At 41.0% G+C, this 24,774-nt stretch overlaps 1 protein-coding gene across 18 annotated transcripts in view; it reads left to right on the top strand.

Moving 5' to 3' along the window:
• The window catches only part of nalcn (sodium leak channel, non-selective), a 100,848-nt gene that overhangs the window by 49,630 nt on the left and 26,444 nt on the right, over window positions 1–24,774 (top strand). For all 18 annotated transcript variants that reach the window (XR_005209559.1, XM_037789655.1, XM_037789656.1 and 15 more), the window contains 2 exons: window positions 2,619–2,756; window positions 4,562–4,636. Coding sequence is in view for 17 of the 18 variants with exons in the window: in XM_037789655.1 (XP_037645583.1) it covers window positions 2,619–2,756; window positions 4,562–4,636 (213 nt within the window). In the remaining variant the exon portion in view is untranslated. The remainder of the gene's footprint in view (window positions 1–2,618; window positions 2,757–4,561; window positions 4,637–24,774) is intronic.

Below are 24,774 nucleotides of genomic sequence, written 5' to 3'. Positions count from 1 at the left end.
AAGAAAGAAAAAACCCGCAAGCAATCTATTTAAGATAGCTTCTGTGGGTGTGATCATGCCTTCAGCCTATTTCTTAGATGCATTTTGTATGTGTTATTTTAGGTAAACTGTGAATAAATGAATCACAACTTGTTAAAAAGTCACCCTGAGTCACATGCTTTAAGCACAAATGGCTGATTTATGGAACAGATTTTTGGAAATCTGTCATCAGGAGTCTAAATATATTCTATTCCAATCAGGGTTACATTTGCTATGCTCTTTACTGTAATTGGCTTGTCTGTGTTCATAGTCAGCCAATAAGACTGTTATCAGGTCATTAAATGGGGCATTGTCAGTAGTTATAAGCCTCATATATGTGAGTCAGTACGGCCCTGCTACACCCGATGGTAGGTTTTGTCATCTATTCACATGGTCGATCGCTGAAAGAATGAATAAAAGAAGACAAGACCAACCTCTACCGACTGTTGTATTTGTAGTAATTAGACAGGAGCAAAAGCAGAAGTCTGGAGGATGGGGGCGATGGATTGAACACAAAACACAGGGTTTTTACCTTGGCATTCATCCTGGAGACTGGGGTTCGCATCCCGCGTGAAACCATCGACGTCTTTGTGTTCACAAGCGTTTAGTTTCACTTTCACTTTAGAAGCGTAGTTATTTTCAAGCCAAAACACAATGTTTTTTTCTTAAAGTTAACTAAGTGGTTTTGTTGCCTTTGCCTTTGGGTGTCCTTTTGCCTTGAACCTTTGACCCTCTTGCTGTGAGGCGACAGTGCTAACCACTGCACTACTGTGCCGCTCCCGATCTATTCAATTCAATTCTATATTTATACACTATATACATTATATATACTGGAATTTGAATTCCTGTTTAAGTTGTAATTCCTATTAATTCCTGATTTTTCTTTACCAAGTTGCTGGTGTACTATTTATTATTTTAATGATAAATAACAATAAGGAAATGTATATCTATGTATTTATTTGTTACATTTAGTTTTACAAAGTTAGAAAAAGTGATGTTTAAGTCAAGCCTGTTGTTGCTTTACACATAAAAGAATGATCCCAGTCACTTCCACACAGTGAGGCATACAGTTTATAAATTAAATACTGGTATTGGATCGGTACTCGGTATCGGCCGATACCCAAGGCCCAGGTATCGGTATCGGGACTGAAAAAGTCGGATCGTTGCATCCCTAGCCTAAACCTAAAGATGCTGTTTTGTTTGTGTTCAAAACGTAACATTTCATACAGTTTTACGTGTTGTTGCTTTTATGTTTCGCTTTCACTTTTACAGTGTAGAAGGGCCCTACTGACCCACAGTAGCGAGCGATGACATTTAATGGCCTGATAACAGTTGAATTGGGTGTCGTAGCAGGTAAGAATAGATGAATAAATAGTCAGCTATGAGCACCACTGTAGGCTGACGTTTTCTCTCTTTATTCATTGTATTATGCTAGGCTTCCTGTGAGTGACTGCTGGTTATCAGATATCAATGTATCTCCCTTATACTCACAAATGCTGCACTGAGTTTATTTATTTAGCCAGCATTATCAGCAGTTATTCAATAACAGACACCTGATTTTGAATAGTATTGTTTTCACCTGCACAAATGAAGCAGACTTGACTCAGCTGCTCCAAACACACTTTTTCTGAATATGCCTTAATGTTCAAATCATTTGCTCTCAGGCAAACATGAAATACAATTAAAGCCAGAAGATACAGGTAGTGTGTGAAATACACTGCATGCAAATTTAGAAATGCATATGAGCAGCTCCAGAAGGACACCTCAGACAAGCAACGGGGAGGCCTGCAGATGTTGACGATGGGTTGCACGACGGGTCGACAGATGTGGTACCTCCTTTGATTTCTAAGTGCTCATGAGCTTCTTTCTCTCTCATTAGCCACATATTTCCATCCTCTCCCCTCTAAGATTTCACTGATCCCAGGCACAGCGGGACACGAGGGGTTGCTCGTAAACAGATGCCACTTGTATGCCGCGTCCTCGCTCTCGTTTTCTCTCTCCGTATTGCTTGTGCCTCACACACCCACATGTATGCACACAGACGCGCATCACATCATGGTTAATGATGTTTGGCTGTCTCCCCTACGGGCAGACCTGTTGCTGGGGTTATCTTTATCTGCAGTGACGTGGGTTGTGGTAGGAGGGAGGGAGGGGGTGCCGAGGGGGCGCTGTCTGAAGGTGAGACGCTAAGGAGGAGGCGCAGGCGTGCCATTTGACTCCAGGGGCCACAGTGTTGCAGCTGGCTGTTCTCTACACTTTTATCTGACCTCTGCCAAGTAGAGGAGAGGACAGCAGGACAGAGTAAAACAAAAAAAGATGTCTGTCTCCTCACTTCCTTTGTTCTTTCTCTGGCTTATATTTAACAATCTCACAATCGCTAGGTATGGTCAGAAGGGGAAATGCGCATCGGCTGTGTGATATTTGCGCTCCGGTGAAAAAGCATGTTTCAAAATGTCAGATCTGTCCGTTTCTCTGTGTAATTCCCTCCCTGTTTTTGTCTTTCTTTCCCTCTCTCCACCGCTTCCGCTTGTGTACTCGGTTGCCCTCTCTAGCCTTTTGCCTCTTTCACTTTATCTCATCCTGTGCTCTTCTCCCTCTAGGCATTCATGTCCATGTTCCAAATCCTAACCCAGGAGGGCTGGGTAGACGTCATGGACCAGACTCTGGTGTCTGTGGGTCATATGTGGGCTCCGGTAGTGGCCATTTACTTCATCCTCTACCATCTGTTCGCTACCCTGGTGAGGAACTTACTGTGCTGTTTCAAATGAGTCAAATAAGCTGAAGAGACTGTTGAGTTTTTAGCGTTGTGGTTAAGTGGTCTTTTAGTGCAGTACTCTATTCACACTCTTATTCTGGTATTGTGGTCAGTAAAAGCAGGATGGTGAAAATAAGTGGCAAAAAGGATGCATGAATTGTTTTCTTAATGCACTTGATTAGTACCCCCCGCCCCTTCAGCGTTCTCTCAAGTGGTACATCTAATCATAGTTAATCAGACTTGCAAGCGTAAGAAGTGCTGACATTTCAGTGTTTGGCCTTCTAATACGGGGAGCGTTCAGACAACACAGACAGTCTGCGGATGACTCACACTTCAACCCCAGACAGACAGGATGTCTTCCAGAACAGAACAAGCAATAAATGTAATTACTCAGCAGACTTTGTACTTTTGGAAAAAGCCTTATTTTTATGGTAATGGGGATAATGACATTTACATATTGTAAGGTGTTCCCACACTGAGCAGAAGGTAACACACACACACACCGCTTGCTTTGTCACCGTTGTGTTGCAGATAATCAAATCCCCCGAATTCAAAAGAAAAAAGTCAATTCCCGCACACACTTATTATATCTGCTGGTACTGATTTATTTAATCCAGGCGAGCCCAACCGACTTTACTGTCTTTCAGAGGCTGTATCAGGCTGAGTGTTAGAGCCAGGTAGAAAGGTACAAATATCATATGACACCAGAAAATGGGTTCTAAGGGTACCCACTAGTCTCCCCTTTACAGACATGCCCACTTTATGATAATCACATGCATTTTTTTTACCAAAACCATGCGTTTTTTTTAATGCAGTATGAATGTGTTATTTCCACCTATACAAAAATTTTATATTTTATTATTTCTGCAAACTGGGGTCCCTAAACTGTCTTAGAATTACATCATATCAATGTAAAGGTGAGACTACTGTGGATCCAATGACCCCAATTGTATTAATGTGTGATGATGTTAGTCCCCATAATAGCCATTTCATTGCAGTGAGACCATTTTTTTAAACTTGACTTCACTGTATAAAATGACCTGTGGTGACATCTACGATAATCACAGCCTCATGACACTTTACAAACACAAACTAAAGGCCTAGAGCATTCAGAAGATGTATGGCCTTCCCGGGTTTCTGAGCAGTTTACACAACAGAAGCCCTCGCCATCTAATCGCCGAAAAATACAATTCTTGCAGAAATCTCCAAATGTAAAAGGTTTTTGATACCAAATCACAACATGGCTTTTTCTATGGTGTTCCTCAAGGTCTTGGTGTCTTAATGTGGTATTTTGGAGGGATTATTGATCATATTTATCAATTCTTGATTGGTAAGAAATGGTTAAATTTAGCCCCAAATTTGTGTGACAAATGGTATCAAACCAAAAATTGCTGCAACAACTCATGAGACATAATAGAGCATGGGAATGGCCTTCATATGCGTTGATCATAATGTTCTAAACCCTTTTACACTTTAACAATTTATTTTAATTAATGAATTAATTAATTCATGTTTATTTCTGACTAGAACAATTTGACACACAGTGCTGATCTGCATCTCAAATTAATCTTCAGGTTCCCAGCTTTCAGATGATGTACACCACTTCTATGTGACATCTACTGTCGACCTGCTATATATCCCCCTAAAGAACCCCCGCACCCTTCTAAAAAAGACAAAAACTGGTCTATTGTGGGTCACAAAAGGTTAATTAGACATTTCGGTCACAGGAAGCTTTCTCAAGATATGTCTTGATATATGTTCTTATGCACTCCTGTGGTTGCATTTCAGATTCTGCTCAGTCTCTTTGTGGCTGTCATCTTGGACAATCTTGAGTTGGATGAAGACTTGAAGAAGCTCAAACAGGTAAGAAGCCGATACAAATTATGTCTGGAGACCAAACAAGTTCATGCTCAGATCTATAAGGGCAATCGTTATCTGGGAATATGAACAGCTCTTTCATTTGCATATACGGTATTTGTCTCTGAGTTAGTGGTTACCTTGTGCAAGGGAGTTACAGCTTGCAAGCTCAGTTTTCACTGCATAAATTAAATGTACAGTAGATGCAACAACTTACAAATCAATCTCAGAAGAAGAACCTCACCGACCCCACAAGCCTTGCTAACTATTATTACCTACCCACCTGCAAGGCCTAATTTTCACCTGAGAAACTCACTGTGGTGGAAAATTAGACAAGGTGGTTAGACAATGAAGGTTTGTTGTTCTTCTGGATTAAAAATCAGAAAGGGATACTATAGGGATAGTTTGGGTGTTTTGAAGTGAGGTTGTATGAGGTACTTATCCATAGTCGGTGTATTACCTGCAGTAGATGACGGTCGGCGTGCCCCCAGTTTGGAGAAACAGACAGCAGTTACTGCACGGAAGCAAAGCAATACAGTGCTGCGGACGGGGCCAGCAGCAAAACGTATTTTAGCCACCTAAAATAATCAATATCAGTTTAAGTGTACACTATATTTAGAATCATTTTGCCAGTTTAACTTGTCGTGAGACTATAGTCTATGTTATCTATGCTCTCACCAAAGCAACCAGAGCAGAAAAACTGTTGGTTTTTTTGCGACGTAAAGCTGTTATTTTCAATGGAGTCTGGTGGCTTTGGCGAGAGAATAAATAGATACAACGGCTTCAGTTCCTCGTCGGGAAGGACTGTATAACGGCAAGGTGAAGCCGTGAAAATATTCTAAATATAGCGTACATTTAAACTGGTACTGAGTTTTTTAGCAGGCTAAAATACTTTTTGCTACTGCCCCCCATCCGCAGCAGTACATTGCTTCTGTGAAGTAACTCCTGTCTGCTTCTCCAAAATATGGAGGCGTACTGACCTCCATCTATTGTAGGTAATACACTGACTAAGGATAAGTACCTCATTCAACCCCACTTCAAAACACCCAAACTATCCCTCTTTTACAAGTGGTTTGAGTGCTTTCAGTTAAGTCTCGAACAGTTTGGGATTTTTTTTATACTGAAGAAGAGGACTGTCAATCACCTCTTACAGTACACATAATTCTGTTTCTCTCAAGCTAATTCAACCATGGCCATGCCAGACTACACTGAGCAAAGCTACATTTGTGACATGGCATTGCCAGGCTTAGACACCATGGCTGGTTGATCAAAATGTTAACATTCGACTCCGGTTGTTACATTTGGTGCCTTTAAGCTGTTCATTTGAATGACCCACTATTTATTATTATTACTATTTTTAATATCTTTTCTTGTTCCTAAACATTATGTTGAAATGCAAAAACAACCACAAAGTAATTTGCTCATTTTGAAAAGATAACAGGGCAACTTCCCATGTTGAGAATATAACCTCAAGAGTTCTATTTGAATTGTTTCAATATGTTGCAGTGAACAGTAGCGCTTTTATCTGTAGTTTTGATATCTGATCATTTTCGGATGGTTGGTTGTTATGATTTGGTAACCGACCCTTTTTCCTATATTTTTGGCGGTGTTACTGTACCGAGTACATACCACATGCTGATTCTGATCAACTACAGCATTGTTCACAGAGATGTTCCGCAAGGGTGATCACTTTGGACTCCATGCGTTTCATTCCCTCCTTGTGCTTGGCAGCTTGGTAAAACACTACAATACAGCTGCCTTTTTTTGTCACATCATGTTAAGGATATAGAGCTTCAGCGCCGGGCATGTCACAGTTTTTTTCTTTCTTCCTTGTGCAATGTTAAAACAGTTGACTGTGCATGTTTCATCCTGTAGACATGGACACCCCGTGCATAAATTCTTTGAAATTTGTAAGGTCTCAATCGATTTGATTTACATAATTGGCTTTTTATTAATCACAGTAGCACGTGGCAAGAATACAAGGACACTAAGTATTCCAGTACAGTAAGAATAACAATAGCAAAAGTACACATATCATTTATAAATGGTAAATTGATAGTTAACTAAAATTAAGTTAATTGTTATTTTACTGTTGACCATGAAATTTTAATTATTACTGTTTACTTATTATTAGTAATGTTATAATTCGTTATGTTTCAATGCATAATGTTTTAATTATATAATAATGTGTTGCTATGTAATGTTATTTTAACAGTTTATTGTTGCAAACATAACATTTTTATATATTATATTTGTTAATGATAACCAAATGATTTTTAAACCTTTAAGAAATAGTTTGTAAAACATCTATAAACATTACAAAGATAGATATTTGTAACACTTTGTTAACGGTTAATAATTTGGTTTGTAAACGGTCTATAATCTTTATTTGGATGGCAACTATAAAGTTGCAACTGATCATTATATTGCCTTGTTAAATGGTTAATAAATACTTTGTAAAGCATCTATAAACACCATTTAGATAGATAGTTAATATTTAACTACTTCATATTTATAATTGGTTTCTGGTCCATCTATCTATGTAATAATTACAAATGATTTCTTAATAGTTTACAAACCATTTGGTAATCATTAACAAATACTCAATTCAAATTAATTAAGAAAATTATTTTAAAAACACTTAAATATAGTATATCAAATGTTATGTCATTAAATACTTTACTATTGTAATCAGAATGTAATTGTTATCGTCTCCTCTCAGCTATGATACAATATATGATTTATAAACTAATTATTTCATATTACACAAACTAATGTAAGCATTACTAATACTTTGTAAACACTATTAATTATCATTTCATTGTGTGTTAACAATAACATAACTAAGCTTGATTAACTATCAATTTACCATTTATAAATGATGGTTATTATAAAGTGTTACCCATGCATTGTCTCTCCACGTGATCTGGAGTACTTGCTGATTTATCCGCTGCTCGTTGTTTGCTGCGACGCTTTATTCAAAAGCTGAGCTCTTTCTGTTGCCACCCTGGGAAGAGTGACAGGGTTGTAATACGTGCCCACATGTGGGCAGGGCTCTGAGTAATTTCTTCATTCTCACCTTTTTGTTTTTGTTTTTTTCTCCAGAGGGTTGAGTAAGTGGGCAATTAGCTTTAATAAAGCAAAACCCTGTTGTGTGAAAAAGCTGGCACTTGCACACACACGAGGCCTCGGTGCTTGTCACTGCTCGACGGGTGAACCAGTTGCTCTCATCAAATGCAAATGAAGTGCAGTTGCAGATGAGCTTCTATAGGGAAATTGTTTTTTGAATATGGTCACAGAGAGTGAGAGAGAAACACCTCAAATTAAAGCCCCTGGTCAGTTCATGTTGGTGCAATACTTTAACGTAAATTAATTAATCTATATAAGATCACTGACATAAAGAGGTTTGCACACACACACACACACACACATGCACACATAAACGGCGTGCACTCATAGCCGGCTGGCAGGTCTCAGCCTGCCTGGGCAGGTTATTTCCCACCCACAGCTGAGTGATTAGGCGCAGTGACTGTAAAATTGCCTATTTTACAGGTGCTTCAATCACGGATACGGAGACCGAATATAAATAGACCACAGATTGTGATCACCCTCCCACAAGAGAAAGCCTCTGCAAACATTTGGCAAAAGCCCAATGACATGGCCAACCTTTCTATAAGAAATACACAAGTGGGCTGAGAGGGATGAGAAACCAATTACAGTGTATGTGATGAATCATTTTTTTGCCCGCTGTTTGATGAATGACTTCATTGAGTTGGTAATGTTTGTTATTTGTCCTTAATGTGACCATGACAAGCTCTTTAACAAGGAAAAAAAAAATGACCATGTACTGATAATAGTATTTTTCTCATCTCAAAAACAGTGTGTGTTTCAGTGAGTGTGGGGATGGATATCAATCAATATTTAGATTGAGAGAGTTTGACACATAAAAGCCATGTGTGTATTCTCTCCCCTGAGACATTTTTTAATTCTTTTTTCTTCACAGTTGGTCGAACACACAGACAGTTGCTGTGTTCAAATTAATTGGAAATAATGGAATAACAAATTGAAGCCAAATAAACGAATCAGAGAGCGAGTTCATGCAAATCATAGCATTTTTGCCTCGGTATTGTGTGAAGTGAAATAAGCGATGTGTGTGTGTTTATGGTGGAAAGCGGGGGATGCTATACACAAGTTACACACAATACGGGGGATAATGTACATTGTTGGCGGCATAATTAGTGGCATTTATTGGCTAAGTGAGCTAATCACGGTTGCATTCACTGTCACGCTGAAATTTGTAGCTACTGTGGAGAAAATGTTTTTGAAAGTAGCTGGTGACAGTTTATCTTACCCTAACATCCCACTCCCCGTCATGCTCCGTGTGTGTCAGAAATATCAGTAGGAGAACCAATCAAACATGTCAGCTCACCTTACACGCCATTGTGTTTTGCTTTTACCCATGAAGGACGTGAGTGGTTGCAGGTGTGCCAGCGCCGTCTTCATTGTATGTGTGTGTTCGGTGCGTACGTGTCACATTAACATGAGAATTCACATGTGCAGCCGAGCTTTGAGCAACAAGGCCCGCCTGAACGGCACAATTATGCATGATGATAGTGAAGCATTCTTCAAATTATTTTCTATGTATGTTGGCAATGTCATGTTCTATGTGGCGTCCATTATACAGTACTGTCGACCTTCTGATTTTAACACAATCTTGGAACCCATCGGCTAATAGTCTGATGACGGATAAGCCTCTGGGCGCAAGGGGCTATATTTCTGGGGTTCCGGTGTAGCCAGCGGATACCCGGGCCAAGACTTCTTCTTCCGTGTGCTGCTCATTGTTTACAGTCTGATTAGAAGCTTTAGACGCGAGACCGGAGTTGAAGTTGAGAGATAACGTGTACGACCAGATTGTTTCACAAGTAGTAGCAGTAGTTTCCAAGCAAATAAAAAGCTAAATCATCATCAGACAATAGCCGGTGGGTTCTAAGATTGCATTTCAGCCAATGTGTTCTGCCGTTATTGATCTACACATTTATTGATCTATTTACCTGCATTCAACCAAGGCTATTGGATTGAATGAATGCTATGGGGTATGACACGTGCAGAGTGTAATTGGATCTGCGATGTTGGAGGGTTGCAGCAGATGGTGCTAGAAATGAAGAGATGGTGCTCAGGGTGCTTTTTGGGTGAGCTTGGCCTGACAGAATCTGCTTGAATGGATGGCGGTCGATATACAATTGAACATTTCGAAATAGAAAGCATTTGTTTATATTTTCAATAATTGTAGAATTGCAATTCTCACCCATAAAATAGGCTATTATTGACACCCTCCCTGTGGACAACTCCGTGAAACGAATCAACCCCATGTTCTATGATCGTGCTCCAGCTAGTGACATAAAGACATCTTGTAGATCTCCATATACAGCTCTCCTGATCTTTGACTCCAGGCTGCAAGCTTCCTCTCTTAAACCATTCCCTGCTTTTATTAACAATGTTGTTCAGTCAGCCAAAAGTTTGATTGACCCATCTTGGGAATTCATTCCACTTTTAAGTATAATAGGTCAGCAGCATCCTGTTTAAAGCCCTGTGAGTACTGAAGCGTCAGTGGATGAATATAGAAAGGGAAATACCTATGAGTCATAACGCATAAAGAGCTACACACCTGAGAGGCCAAATCGTTTTTTTTAGCTGCTGCTATGTAAATAGCCAGTCACGTCTTGTCACTGAAATCTGAGTAGTAGGCTATGAGCAGTTTGACTGATAAAAAAAGTGTTATCATCATAACAGAAACATTAGCCTACAATCATCAGTACGATGTCAATGGATAGTGACTGGACTTGTAAAGCGATGATAGTGCGTATTTCCACCGCTTGACAGAAAATACTGTGTTATGCTGATAAATTACAGTTATCTACTGTTTTGTTAACAGTTAATAACATGCAAAGGATGAATATTTAACAGTATTTTACAATTATTATGAAATACTGTAAGATACCCAGAGTAAATACATGTAGGTTCTATATGGCTGTACTTGACAGGAAATGGAATGCTACAGCTTTTACCTTTTCAACTTAGAGGTGCTAAATATGGGATTGGGAGCATTTCTATTGCCTCCCAACAGCTCTCAACATGGCGACGACGAGTCGGAGGCACGCAGCTAACGATGGTACAGCACTAACAGTTCAAACAATGGTGAAAGAGCTGACAGAGATTGGGACGACGTTATCAGCTGTAACCACCGTATAAGAGCAGAGCAGAAAACAGACATGTAATAAAAGCGCACACGGCTGGCCCGGCGATGTCACCAAAGCTCTGCATAGGCTTACTCCTCTATATCTTTACATAGCAAATAGTTGTTTGATGCTATATTAATGCTCTGGATAATGAATTTAGCACCTTTAATAAAGTTGGTAATGTTAAAATGTCATTTTCCTCCTCTCCAACCCACCCACAAATATCTGCTCCATTATTGCCTACATTGGATGGAGTTACCAGGCAACACTTTTTGGTTGTCATCATGTTGTCATCAGGGCTGTTTGACATTTCCACCCATCACTCCATGCATATAAGCTACTTCTCCTTGACTGTCGCCATAGCCAGGTGTGTGTGTGTGTGTGTGTGTGTGTGTGTGTGTGTGTGTGTGTGTGTGTGTGTGTGAGAGTGTGTGTGTGTGTGTGTGTGTGAAGCAGCAGCAGCAGCAGCACTACTGTTTCTGCCCTTGTCTGCTGATTTGATAATGACATCATCAATAATAAGGCATGTAGCTGAAAACATCTGTCATCGTTTGTATGCTGATTACAGTCCCACCTTTCGGGGGAATGACTTGCATCTGTCAACCTCGACGGACCATTTGTCTTGATTTGGTTTTTCCATCTAAGAGCCAAAGCTTGAAACGTCAGGAGAAGCTGCACAGAGGCTTGTTGGATAGTTGCACTGTGATCAAGCAAATGAGTGTTAGCTCGCTGTGCTGTAACGTCTGGTTGCTTTAGTGTTGCGTGACGTGAGCTGTTGGCAAGTGAAACAGTTCAGAAATCCATGCCTTGTAATCACAGCCTGAGGAACAGGAATTTAAGTTATTTGCTTTCAACACACACACACACACACACACACACACACACACACACGCACACACACACAAACACATACGGACCCATACACACACAGGTGCAAGTGCATACACACTCACGTGTACATTAATAATTAGGGGAGTGAGAGTAAGAAGTGCTGCAGCTAATGAACAACCAGCTTATTCTACCAAACTGATGATGAGGCAGGAGCACAGAAGAAGTAGGAAATCACACACCCACACACACACACACACACACACACACACACAGATATATGCATGTGTGCGCCAGTGCATGCTCCACTCATCAATGTTGATTAGGATAATACGTTTATTGCGTGAAATTAGGCTTGCTCGAATTTTTTAATGAAATGAAGCCTGGGACAGGAGAAAGGTAGACAGCAGAGGAAAGCAGAAGTGAAGGGAGGAAGTAGACACCCCCCCTCCCGTCCCATACACACACACACACACACACACACACACACACACACACACACACCCACACACACACACACACACACACACACACACACACACACACACACTCACACACTCACAGGTCACTCAGGTCATCACACTCCCAGGTGTGTTTCTGTTCATAGCTGATGTGGATCTTGGGAGAGTGCTGAACTGCTCATGAAATGTCATTTTAAAACATTTATACAGTGCAGCAGAAACTGGTTGATTTTGGTTGTGCACTGCTAATACTGCGATAGCACAGTCGAAACGAATGCATTTTTACGAAGATTAAGCATGAATGCTTGCGTTGATCAGAGTCAATAAGCACCCCCTCCGACGGATAAAGGTGGGAGATGCTAATGTGGGAGTTAGTCTCAAAGCATATTGTCTGAAATTGGTTACGACACAACTCACAAATCAAAATAACGTACTGTATGTCTTTTGTCTGACTTACTGTATATATGTGAGTGCTTTTAAGTCATTAAAACCCTACCAGGAATTACATGCTAGTTTATAATTCTAATGCACAGTCCAGGATTTCTTGTGCTCTTATCAGAGGACATACATTACAGTGGAAACCGCTTATAGTGCAACAAACGCTGTTGAAATAATTTGCTTGTAGTAATCATGTAGACCGCTTACAGTATTCATTTTCGTTTTTTTTCATACATAAAAACATATGGAAAAACATTTTCAAAAATATGTTAGACCAACTTTAGTTGAATACTTTGCCTCGCTGACCATCTGCTCTCCGGCTGGATACCTGAGGCTGATAGTGCGTGTACATTGATATCAAAACGGGAAAAGGAAAGTCATCTCTGCATGAAAAACAAATGCGCATGGGAAAAGCACCCTTGTCAAGTGGATTGATAATGCCTGGCCACGTAATGCCCCCAAAGGGAAACTTTTTCCGATCCTCAACCGGCTCTGCGGCACACATTCAGACCAGTGCCCGTCTCCCTCCATGCCGCTACCGGGTGAGAGAGCAAGGAGCCGTGGCCAAGGGGCGCCGTTCTACACGCACGCACGCTCGCACTGCAGAGCCAACCAGAAACGGCAAAGCCTCTTGGTGAGGGAAGAGGCAGAAATATTGGCAGCGAGCCAGTAAATAGTCAAGCGGTCCGTTTCATTACTCATTAGGTGGTAATCTGCATTAGAAATGATGCACAACTGCAAAAATTTGGTTATAATAATTATCCGCTTATAGTGATCAATTTGACCCAGACAGACGGGATCACTGTAAGCGGTTTCCACTGTATTTTAATTTATTATCATAGACTATATAAGAAGTGGACGTAGTCACCATGACATCACCCATTGATGTGTGGACTATGGTTTTGAAGCCTCAAATTCGTCCGTCGCCATCTACCGTCACCACGTCCTAAAGCATACCCTGCTTTATGCTCTGCTTGACTCTAAATGGGACCATAATTTACTAAATGAACATCATGCTGTATTGAAGAAGACTTGAAACTAGTGATTGAGACCATAAACTCATGTTTACAATGTTTACTGGGGTAATAAATCAAGTGAGAAGAGCTTCATTTTCTCATAGACTTCTATACAATCAGGCTTCTTTTTGCAACCAGAGGAGTCGCCCACTGCTGGCTGTTAGGTAGAATGCAAGTTCAAGGCACTTCAGCACTGGCTTCACTTTCCAGAATCGGAAGTTACCAACTGGTTATTATACCTTGTTTAAAAATCTGAAACACATGAAATTGTAAAAGCGGAATTTTGGCCAGGAAGCATAGATTTAAAGTATGGTTTTAGATGGAAAGTTAGGAATTTAAATTTGGATTTTGGCTTGTAGATTTTGCTTTACGTTTTTTTTTTTTTTCAAAAGCTATTTTAAAAGATTATCGTGCGAGCAAATGACAACAGCACAGCCATGTATTTGTTTTAGTGATTTGTAGGTAAAATGGTTCAATTCAATCTCTTGTTGAATTAGGGACTCAGCATATCGACAGAATGTGTTTGGTTGCTAAATTGCTGGATAATTATCAGGCTAGGAACGGCAGTGAGTCATGCATGCTAGACAGCAACTTTGGAGAAACCATTAATGGAATGCCACATTTATTCTGAAGAGGGTGACATTTTTACTCTTTTCTCATTAGTCTTTGTTCTTTTCCAAGGATAAATCCAGGGGATGTTGTCTCCTTTTTTTCTTTTTTTGCATTAACTTGCAATGTAACCTCAGCTGGCAGTGACCATAAAAGCACAGACAGTCCTACAATACATCTAAAATGTCAAAGTGCCACCAAGAAGCACCCTTTGTCAATCAGAGGAAGACAACAAGAAGGGGCCAATAGCTGCATGTGATTTGATACAACAAGTTTGTCTATTGGACATTGTTGCTGCCCGTTATTGCTCTATCTTCATCGGTGGTGTTACAGGTCGGTGGGTTTTTGATGATGGGAGAGACTGATGGCCCATCTCCATCCAACAAATCATTCCTGCCCACAGAGCAATGTCTGCAGGACCAAGGGGAGGTGCAGGGAGAGGGGGAAATGTTTATCCTGTGCCGGTAGATATCAACCAAATAGAAAGGTGTTTACCCCTAAGGGCACTGATGATGATGATAATGTGTGTTTGTGTGTATCTGTGTGTGTGTATGGATATGAATTGTCAGTGGTGATAAATCTGTGTGTACGTGTGCGTTTTTGCGTACACCCAAATTTTTGCATTTCTGTTTGTGTGAAAGTGGAAATGTCTGGCAATCAAACAGGTCCTCAGGCCAGGAGGATGAGTCATGAGGAACACGTTTGGGAAATTGTTAAAAAGGAGCAAGTAGAAAGCTGGGGAGAGAGAGCGGGAAAAGCTAAAAGCGTAGCTACCTTGCCTTCATCTACAGTCTGTTTACATATTGCATGCAGACAAACCGACATTTGAATCCTTTGCACATTGAGCCCTGAGACCTCTCACTCTGTCCTTTGACATTTTCTCCTGCTCTCCTTCAAAGTCTGGCAGATTCTTATGAGCAAAGAGGAGAGGGGTGTAGCTGTGTGAGTGTTTGGTGTGTGTGAGCAGACACATGTGCTCTACGGGCACAGTAATGCTTTCCTCTCTGACTTTTGGTCCTTAAAGCTTGGGTAGATAATGTATTTCACAAACATTTGTTGTTATATTTGTTGATATTCTCTTTACATTTCAAAAGTAATCAATAAATCAAATGCTCTGAGAAAAAAAAGAGAAAAATCCAGTGTCTCTGTCTGTCACAGGACTGTCTTAAGCCCGTCCTGCCTACCTGCCTGTCTACCTACCTGCCTAACTGCGCGCACTCTGCCCATGCACTCATTGAGTCTTCCTCAAGCTGCTAGCTTGACAGCTGTGAGTACAAACAACAGCCATTATTGTTGTTTCCATTCATAATGATAATTTTGGGGGAGTGGCTTTGGAGGGAGGCCTGACTGTCAGTCTTGCCGACTTGGCGACTTTCTCGCTAGATTTAACGTCTTTTGACGCTAAAGGCTAAAGGTTACTTTCATTGGAAAAGAGTTGGCAACACTGAGCTGGGTTTTTTGGTTGCATAATTTCAAAATCTAGCTCACTCTTGTTGGTTTCTCCAATGTTGCCGCCAAAATGAGGAACCTCTGTGATAACATTTCAATTTTGGTGTTTCTTTGTCGATCTTGTTTTACTGTTTGTTATGACCAGAAAATAGAAACACAGAAATGACCTACAGTACAAGCCGGCACCCTGAGTGCAGATACCTGGAGTCACATACTGTATTATACACAGGCACTAACTTTGTGATAGGTCTATTTTTAGATTAGAGCTCGGTTGATAAATTGGCCAGGCAAATATATGAGCCGATATTAGGTTATTGCAGATATTGTAGATATCAGGGTCGAATAACGAGGAGCACGAAAATGCCAGATATGTTTGAGATAATACAATTTTACAAACAGTGAAATATGACCATGTCCGTTTACCAAAAACAAGTTTATTATTTATCTGACAAATAAACCCACATTGTATCTTGGTCACAATTCCTGAAAGAGCAACTTAACAGCAGCTTCTTCTATTCTTGCTGGCCTCCAGTAGTTTACTTTCTCACCTTGCTGCAGTGATGTACAAGTGTACTCTAGTGTGGTCAGTACGCCGTGACATCACTGTTGGGTGTTATTACAGGACAAACAGACATAAATCTCAACCTGAGTGGGCAGTGAAACTGGTTTTCAGCCTGTTAACAGTTTTTTTTTCAACTTTCAAATTTAAGAAATCCTTATCAAAAATGTTAGTTTATTTTATGTGTTAATGTTAAAGGGACTAATCAGAAATTGCTTTTTAACAGTGACCCCTGTGGCCGTTAAGTCAACGGCAGTCAGCGTCCTGTTGCTTGCGCTTGTGCGCGCACTACCGACACACACAAGACTGATTGACAGGCATCAGGTTGCTTAACGTTAGCAACATTAGCTAGCTAAAAGCACAATATCACTATATATTTCAAATGCTTGGCAGTAATGTAAGTTTACCAAATGAAGCTCCCTCCATGAATGGATTTTTTGCACAAACTGCAACTGCAACTTGAACCACTGTACATTACCTTGATATTCTCAAAGCGAAACTAATTCTCTTCTGCTCCGCTGTTGGCTCGTTTTCTCACACACTCGCCGCCTCTCTCTCTCTCTTGCTTCACCACTCACTTCCCACGTACACACTCTTCGCACTGGCTCTGCTGTGTTTGCCCGACTTCAGCCACATTCCTGTTCTGCAAGACGAGCTTCACTAGATATAACTTTGTTGTGCTTCCGTGGAGTTTGTGTTTGAGTCTGAGTTGTGGTGGTCAAATTTTTTAGGTTAGGTTACAACCTGTTCACACATTGGTAATAAAAAAGCGCTTTATATGTGTAAAAGGTTACATAAAGTCCATTTAAAGAATTGATATTAGCCAACATATCATTATCTGGTTATTTAAACTCTTCAGTACCAATATTTGTATTAGTCTCAAAAACACAGTATTAATTGGGCTCTATTTTAGCGGGAAGGGAAGATGAACCCATCAGCTATTCATGAGAGGACGTACATACAAATGCATTCCTTTCATTTCCTGGCCTGGCCATGCTCCAGACGATTTCTCAAGGTGTCTGATCCTTTGTACTCTGTTCATGCTTGTACCCAGTAGCCTCTGTCCCTCGCTATTTTAGAGCCAGACCCACAATGGCCTTTGGAAAGGATTTCCTCTGCACATGCTCAAGGATAATTGTCGCTGTAAATATAAGATCTCCAGATTATCTGACCGTGTGAGGTTTAGTTGAAAGCCTCAGAAATGATAAAGTGGACTGCTCTGCTTCATAGCTTGTACTATCTAACCATACTGCCATCTAGTGCAAGGCCTACGCACGCAACATTTGAATTATGATTTGTTATTACTCAAGGATTTATGGCTGGAGCAGACGAATGGGTGTGTGTGTTTATAATTGTGTGCCTCTTTGTGCCGTAGAGGTCTATGTGGGCATCATTTGCGGTATGATGGATCATGATGGATGACTACTCTCTCAGATTCCCAATATATTATCAGTTTAACAGACGTTGTTGTGAGGGAGGGCTCTCTACCAGATGAACATCCATAAAGAAACACTGTGGGGAGTTCCACAGGCCAACAGACAGAGGGTGTGATGCGGCACAGAGGTAATCAGATTGCTGCCCCCAGTGTGTCAGGCTTGTCAAAGCCGGCGTGGAGAGAAGCATGGCAGTGACAGTGTGCGGTTGTCAGTTGAGTTGCGTCTACCCTCTCGTTCCATATTTGTCAGTCGAACAGAGCAAGATCTGGCGTTGACTGCGAGAGATCAAACAGGAGGAGGGGGAGGCGGGTGAGGGAGATGGAGTGAGCGATAAGGGTGGAGGAAGAGATAAACACATGGGGAGGGGAGGGAGAGAAGGGAGAACAGCAGGAGAGGGAAGATGGATGTTTGCTTTGGGTGTAAATGAGGTTTAGGATGAGTAGTCACTGTTCCACAGCTGTGACAGGAACATACAGTGTCACCGTGGCAACAGTGACACAATAAGGGCTCGTCTCTCCAAATCACAACTCATTCTTTTCAATATCGATATGTGCATGTGTGTGTACGCGTAGGGTGGCGTGTTTGTACATGTGCATTCTGTCTGCTCTGTGCGACAGGATTTCAGAAGGCACTCAGCATTGAATATACATTTTTGTTAAGGAGAATTTAGTTTGATCAAATGCGTTACAGAGTGTATGACTTTTATGGTTCCCCACCAAGGATTTAATTATTTATGAGTTAAACTAGAAGCCTGTCCTCCATTTACATGATTTAATGGACCAAGGACTTATTTGGGGATTTAGTGGAGGAGAAGAAAGGCGACGGAGACAGAGGGAGCAGAGAACAGAAGAGCGCACCCCTTGGAGAATCCCAATACAATGTGTTCTTATCTCTTGAATGTCACCTTCAGTTTTCTATTGGAAGACACTCCAGGCACTGTGCCATGTCCCTGCCATGTTCTAAAACACACACACAAAAATGGTCAGAACATACCTGTGTATAAAATTATTTTATTATATATTATTATTATTATTTTTTTTTTTTTGGCTTATTTGTACCTGGCAGCAATCGCACATTCATTTTGCTCAGATTGTTACTCTATACCTTTAGTAAACTCTCCCATTGAGTATAGCATTCCTGCAAACAAAACTGCAAAAACAAAGAATGGAAAGGAAGGCTAAAAGGGAGGCATACCAAGGAATGTTAAGCAGTCATTTAAAAGTGTTTGGACAAAATTTTGTTTTCAGATTTTGCACTCAAGTGAATGTCTTAGTTAAGCTATTGGTAAAATGGTAACAATTTTGTACAAGGCACAGGTACATTTCGCTGACTAGCTCTGTTTTATAGTAAATATCCACACAGATGTTGGACATGTATGGACCAAGCAGATGAAGATGTGTGTCTTCCAGTGCTGTTTGTTTAACACATACATGATACTTGAATACACTTAAAGGTGCAGTGTGTAGGATCTGATGCCATCTAGCGGTGAAGTTGCAGCAACCAACTGAAACTTCTCCCATGTGTCAAGCATATAGGAGAACTACGGTGGCCAATGCAAAAACGCAAAAACATGAATGGCCCTATATAGAGCCAATGTTTGGTTTGTCCATTCTGGGGTACTGTAGAAACCTGCGGTCGGCTCCGTGAAGAGGACCCACTCCATATGTAGATATAATCGGCGCATTCTAAGGTAACAAAAACACAACGATTCTTATTTTGAAGTGATTATACACTAAAGAAAATATACTAATTAATGATATATTCCATTTGTGCCTATGGTTCCCCCTAAATGTTACACAGTGTTTTGTTTTTTTCACGTTTTTTTAATGTTTAAATTCATTATTTTCATTACTTTATTTGGAATTTTAGCCTTAGGGAACATGGGGAAAGAGAGGGAAATGACTTCCAATAAAGGTTCCGCCTGGGATTTTGTGATTTACTGCATGGCATTAGCCCTAACCACCAGGCTAAGGATGTTCTCACAAGACCTGGACCCAAAGGCACACAGATGAATGCTATATAGTCCAAGTATAGTATACCGAAACAGTATTAATGGTATCCGCAGTTGTTTCGGGTGTCGGAGGTAGCTATTCATGGTTTACAGGCTGTGTGGCTTTACAGCAGCTCCATGGCATGGCTCATTACCCAGCTAATGAGAGGAGAGGGTGACCCTGCTAACTCGCTCTCAGCTCTTCCACCCCTGGGTATTACGGCTGGACTGACCCAAGGCCGGGGGAACCCAACCAAGACTGTGAGGGAATGTGGAGGGCAAATGGGTTAGTATGTACTGTATGACAGGGACCACTCATGTTTTGAGATTTCTACCTATGCTTTTTTGAAAATTTTTCATTTTTAATTTTTCAGGCGAGTGTGTGTGGGCAGCATTTTTGTAGGCGGCTGTTCATCACCTCCCTTTTGTTCCGTTGGCTAGTCTCGAAGATATCCGTACTCTATTTTTGCATGTCTCCGAGGCACTTTCACAAGACTGATCAGAGAGTTCAGAGGAATTACACGGTGGGAAAACGAGTATTCGCATGCCTCTCAGAGTCAATAACTTGAGCTTGTGCTTTTTATGAAGGCCTATCCTAAAATGTTTAAATGACCAGAATGCTTGAGAGAGATTGTTTTTTTGTTTGTTCTGCCATATCAGTGATTTCAAAGTTGTTCGGGTGCAGCTGGAGGATCAATTGTTAAAGGGCTGTAAGGATAATATCCAACCTTTAGCTGCCTCTTTCCAATCGGATCCAGTGCTTTGTTCGCTTACTTGCAGGGCAGCTTGAAAAAGAAGAACTTTATGGTTGCACATATCGAACAGATCAGGGTCCAACCTCCAGATGGGTTAGTCCAGGAGTTCTCAAACTTTTTGGGGCCAGGGACCCCTTAAAGGGGAGAACATTTTCATGCTTACTAACTATTTGTACTCTTATGTGCCATTGGAACTATTTGTATTCTAAAACCTTTCAGACCTGTATGATAATGATAAACAGAAACACATTTCAATTTGAATCATGTTAATGCCACTTTGTTTTGCCCTGATATTCTGGGTGTATTGTAATCGGATGTTGCTTTAGCTTGGCTGGCTTCATGGCTTTGTTTGCAGACACGTCGGATTTTGGCCTCCCGCTGCTGTTGCTTGATATAACTGTGGTCATATTTTCTTAATTTAGCTAGTTTGGGCTTAGCATCAATTGACGATGTGGACTGATTAAAATGTTTATCTATGCTCGCCAGCCAGCTAGCTGGCTAATAAGCTAAGCTAAGTAGCAGCAGGTACAGCTCATTGCTCCCTGAGTGAAGTGATTCATGACAGATTGACGTAATGTGTCACAATCATATCAGAGTTTCTATTGGCCCAAAGCTCACGTGGGTCGTAATGGGCACAATATGCTTGTTTTATTGGCACAAATGGTCCCCATCTGTAGATATGTACTTTTTAATGATGCAGCACAGTTTTATAATTTATAGCAAATTATTTCATGGACCCCCTGACAGAGTTGCCACTGGGGGTCCGCGGACCCCACTTTGAGAATCACTGGGTTAGTCATTCAGCAAAGTGTAGTTGTCGTCATTCTATCAGCAGGGAGCTGCCTTGGAGGGAACTTAGCTGGTCCTGCAGCTGTGAAATCAAGCTGTCATGACAGCTTGAGTGTCTTGTATGTTCTCATGGAGGTATTAATACTGAGCGCAATAGTAAGTAATGTCATTATCCAGAGGTTTTCTTTCTTTTGTCCCTCTTTGCTTATTTTAAATGCTTTTCCTTCCAGCTCCTTTTCACTCCACGCTGTATTCTCCAGCCGCATGTCTTCTGAGGCCATTTTGATGCTGACTGTTTTATCTTCTCCCCATGCTCCGACTGACATGTGGCTATGACTGAATTTGGTCTAATGCCAGTGGTCAGCGTTCGCTTTTCTTCCCAGCTTTTCTTCTGCTCTCAGCGTTGGTCAGGAAAGCTGTGGAAATCCCGGACGAAAAGCTCCCCAGCTCAGCCGAGCCTGAAATTGGCTTGAATGGAGGGGGGAAGCAGCGGCAGGTCACCTGAATGGGTCTCAAGGCAAAACACATTAGTCTCGGCTCCATTGTTACACCACCATACACTAAATCTCATCTGTGGCAAGCGAAGCAGTAGTTTTGATTTATCAACCATTCACTGTGGCATAAAGAGAAACACAGAGGCATTTTCTCACACACGCACACTCACTGGGAAATAGTTATCCTTTAACACTTAAACCTGGAATAACTGACTTTTTTACCACACAAACTTGTTAACAAAGTTGCCTAATCACACATCTGGCAGATGCAAAGCAACATTAGCATTCATTAGGAGCCTTGTTTGTGTCCCCCTGGCACATGTGTACTCTCCTAGCAGGTTCATTACCACAAGTGATAGCTTGCCTTTCACATAGGCTACAAGTCGTGATCAATCGTTGCTACAAACTATTGATTATAACCACTTTCAGTACATTGACAGAGATAAATATGCTGGGTGCATTTAAATACACAAATGTGTATGTAATGCATGATATTGGCATGTGCGCACTTATACAGAAGAGAGCTATTCCTCTTCTATGATACAGCAACACCTAAAATCAATAATCAGTAGAGAATAGATTTTTTCTGGTAAGTGCTCTGTTCCTGAGCTCTTGCATGGACATGTGTGCTTTATTGATCCTATGTATTGACCAGACTGAAGGTCCAATGTGTTAAAGGTGCTTTATGTGATATCTAGAACATTAATATAGCAGCAAACAACTATTTGCTTTGTAAAGATATAGAGGAGTAATGTCTACCTGAGCAGAGCACGAAGTCGCTCTCCCTCTGTGTGTGTGTTGTAATCCAAGCTTCTCCTTGCTTTGTTGACATCGCCGGGCCGGACGCGCGTGCCTTTTAGTGCATGTTCGCTCATATGTCTATGCACTACATACTCAATAGGTGTACAATCGTTCAACATACTTTTGTGTGAATAAACAGTAGTATGTATCTTTTCGGACGCACGGAACAGTAATTTACGTCGTCACTACCTGAGAGCCTCCTTGCCGGTTGGAGACCTGTAACCATGGTAACCCGTGCCAATCTCATGTGATCAAAAAGACGGTTTGTGAGAATCAAAGTCTTAATTAATTTAAAATATATATTACGCCTGGAAATGTGAAATCTTATACTTACAGTTAAAGTGAAGCGTTATTAATGTTACAGAGCTGTCCGTCAACATCCATTATGAACGTTGTCGTCACTACTGCATTGCATTGTGGGATATTTATTACGCTGTAGTGTCCAGCATTTCATACTGTAATATTTCACCGGAAATAGTATGCAATTCACGTACTCTTGGTTCCATACTAAGGTTTCGGACACACTAAGATATCTCCCATACTGTTTTAGCATACTGAACAGCATGTTAATATGGAATTTCGGGCGCAACCTTGCTCACAGGCCGCCGCTCTGCGCTACTTTAATACGGCGGTTAAAGATGATAACGCTGTCCTGACCAACGGCGTTGTCGTGGAAGCATAATGCCCACCTTCAGGTTCCCCACCAGGTTAACACTGTTAGCTCTGTCAGCACTGTTGCCTTTGTTTTCACCGTTAGCTATGAGCTGCCGACTCAGCTGTCGCCATGTTGAGAGCTGTATGGTGGCAGAAGAAAATCTCTCAATCTCACATTTAGCACCTTTAACTCGTCCAGTTAATAGTAATCCATGGCAATTTATTAATGCACCTACTCACTAGGTTAATATTTTACTGAACAACAGTGTCAATAATTAAGGAAACTATACATTTGGTACTGTAGCAGACAAACAATAAATCTTACATTGGCCTCCTCGACATTTTTGGTATAAGGCGCCCTAGCACCCCCCCTCCCGAAACTAAATGGTCCATTGTACAGTGGTTTCCAATGTTTTCCCAGGGTAAATCTAAATTAAATTCAGTGCGTCCTTTGCTTATTTATTTCCACAGTTGGTGGCTCCCCAGATGCAGCATATAAATAAATAAACAGATAAATTGAATTACATGAGTAAGTGTGCAACACCCATAACACTAGTGTGTTTATGAGAAAAGATTTTAATAGCAATTCTTTCTGAATGTTCCTCCTCCCCCTGCAGCTCTCTTTTACCTCTTTTGGGAAAATGAAAAAAGAAGGAAGAATGGGGAGATCAGTGAAGGAAGGAGGCAATGAACAGAAACTGAAGTTGAAACTAAGATCCTGAGTCCGGGGCAGACTTTTATAAAGAGATGTGGATAGATGCTCCCTGTGATGGGGAGGAGCAAATTCTTCTGAGAGGTGGAGATGAACACGGAGACCAGCAAAGGACAATACATGGCACAGAAAGTTTTGCTGTAATGGGATACTGCTGCAGATAAGGGTACAGAGCCTTGGCTAAACTGTACATCTCGCTGAGTTGGCCCAATTGATTAGGACCTTTGGGAACAGTATGATCCATATTAATTCTGCCTTGTGTGTGTGTGTGTGTGCGTGCTTGTTTGTGAATTGTTGTTTGTGTGTGTTCTGCTTGCTGGGAACTCAGCGACCAAATGTACAGGTACTATTTGAGATGACTGCAGCAGTTTCTGCAAGTTTCACCCAGAGAACTGCAGCACTAGGAAGAAGCTCTCTATTTTTGCTCAACACATTTTTATTTTCAATCTTATACTGCTGAAGTAGTTCAGGATGGTGTTTTTATTGCCTTTAAGCCATATTAGATCCACAATCCACTCGTCTATTTGTAATCATCCCTTAAGTTTTGCCTCATACTTATTTTTCCATACATTTCCTCCTTTCTCTCTTTTACTTATTTTGGCTTCATGCTCCGTCTCTCTCTGTCTCTGACTCTTTCTATCCTGTGTCTATCTTGGGAGACATAATATAGACAGAAAGCCTAGGCAAGCAAATGCTGGTACATAATTCCTTGTCTTCACAGTATGCCACTCGCCGCTCACGCACTCAGGGAAAAAAAGAAGCTCCCACATCTTAGTCTGCTGGAAAAAGAAAATGGATAGACAGATTTCCATTCCATCCTTTGTCAGGTCTCTCCTTCCCACGGCTGTTATCCCTCAAATACGATGGGCTGTTCCAGCCGTCCGGGCGCTCGCAGTCAGACAAGCGCAGACAGAAAA

Source organism: Sebastes umbrosus, chromosome 13, assembly GCF_015220745.1.
Source record: "Sebastes umbrosus isolate fSebUmb1 chromosome 13, fSebUmb1.pri, whole genome shotgun sequence".
Taxonomy (NCBI): Eukaryota; Metazoa; Chordata; class Actinopteri; order Perciformes; family Sebastidae; genus Sebastes; species Sebastes umbrosus.
Note: the sequence above shows the minus strand (reverse complement) of the source record. Positions and strands in the feature narration are given on the sequence as shown.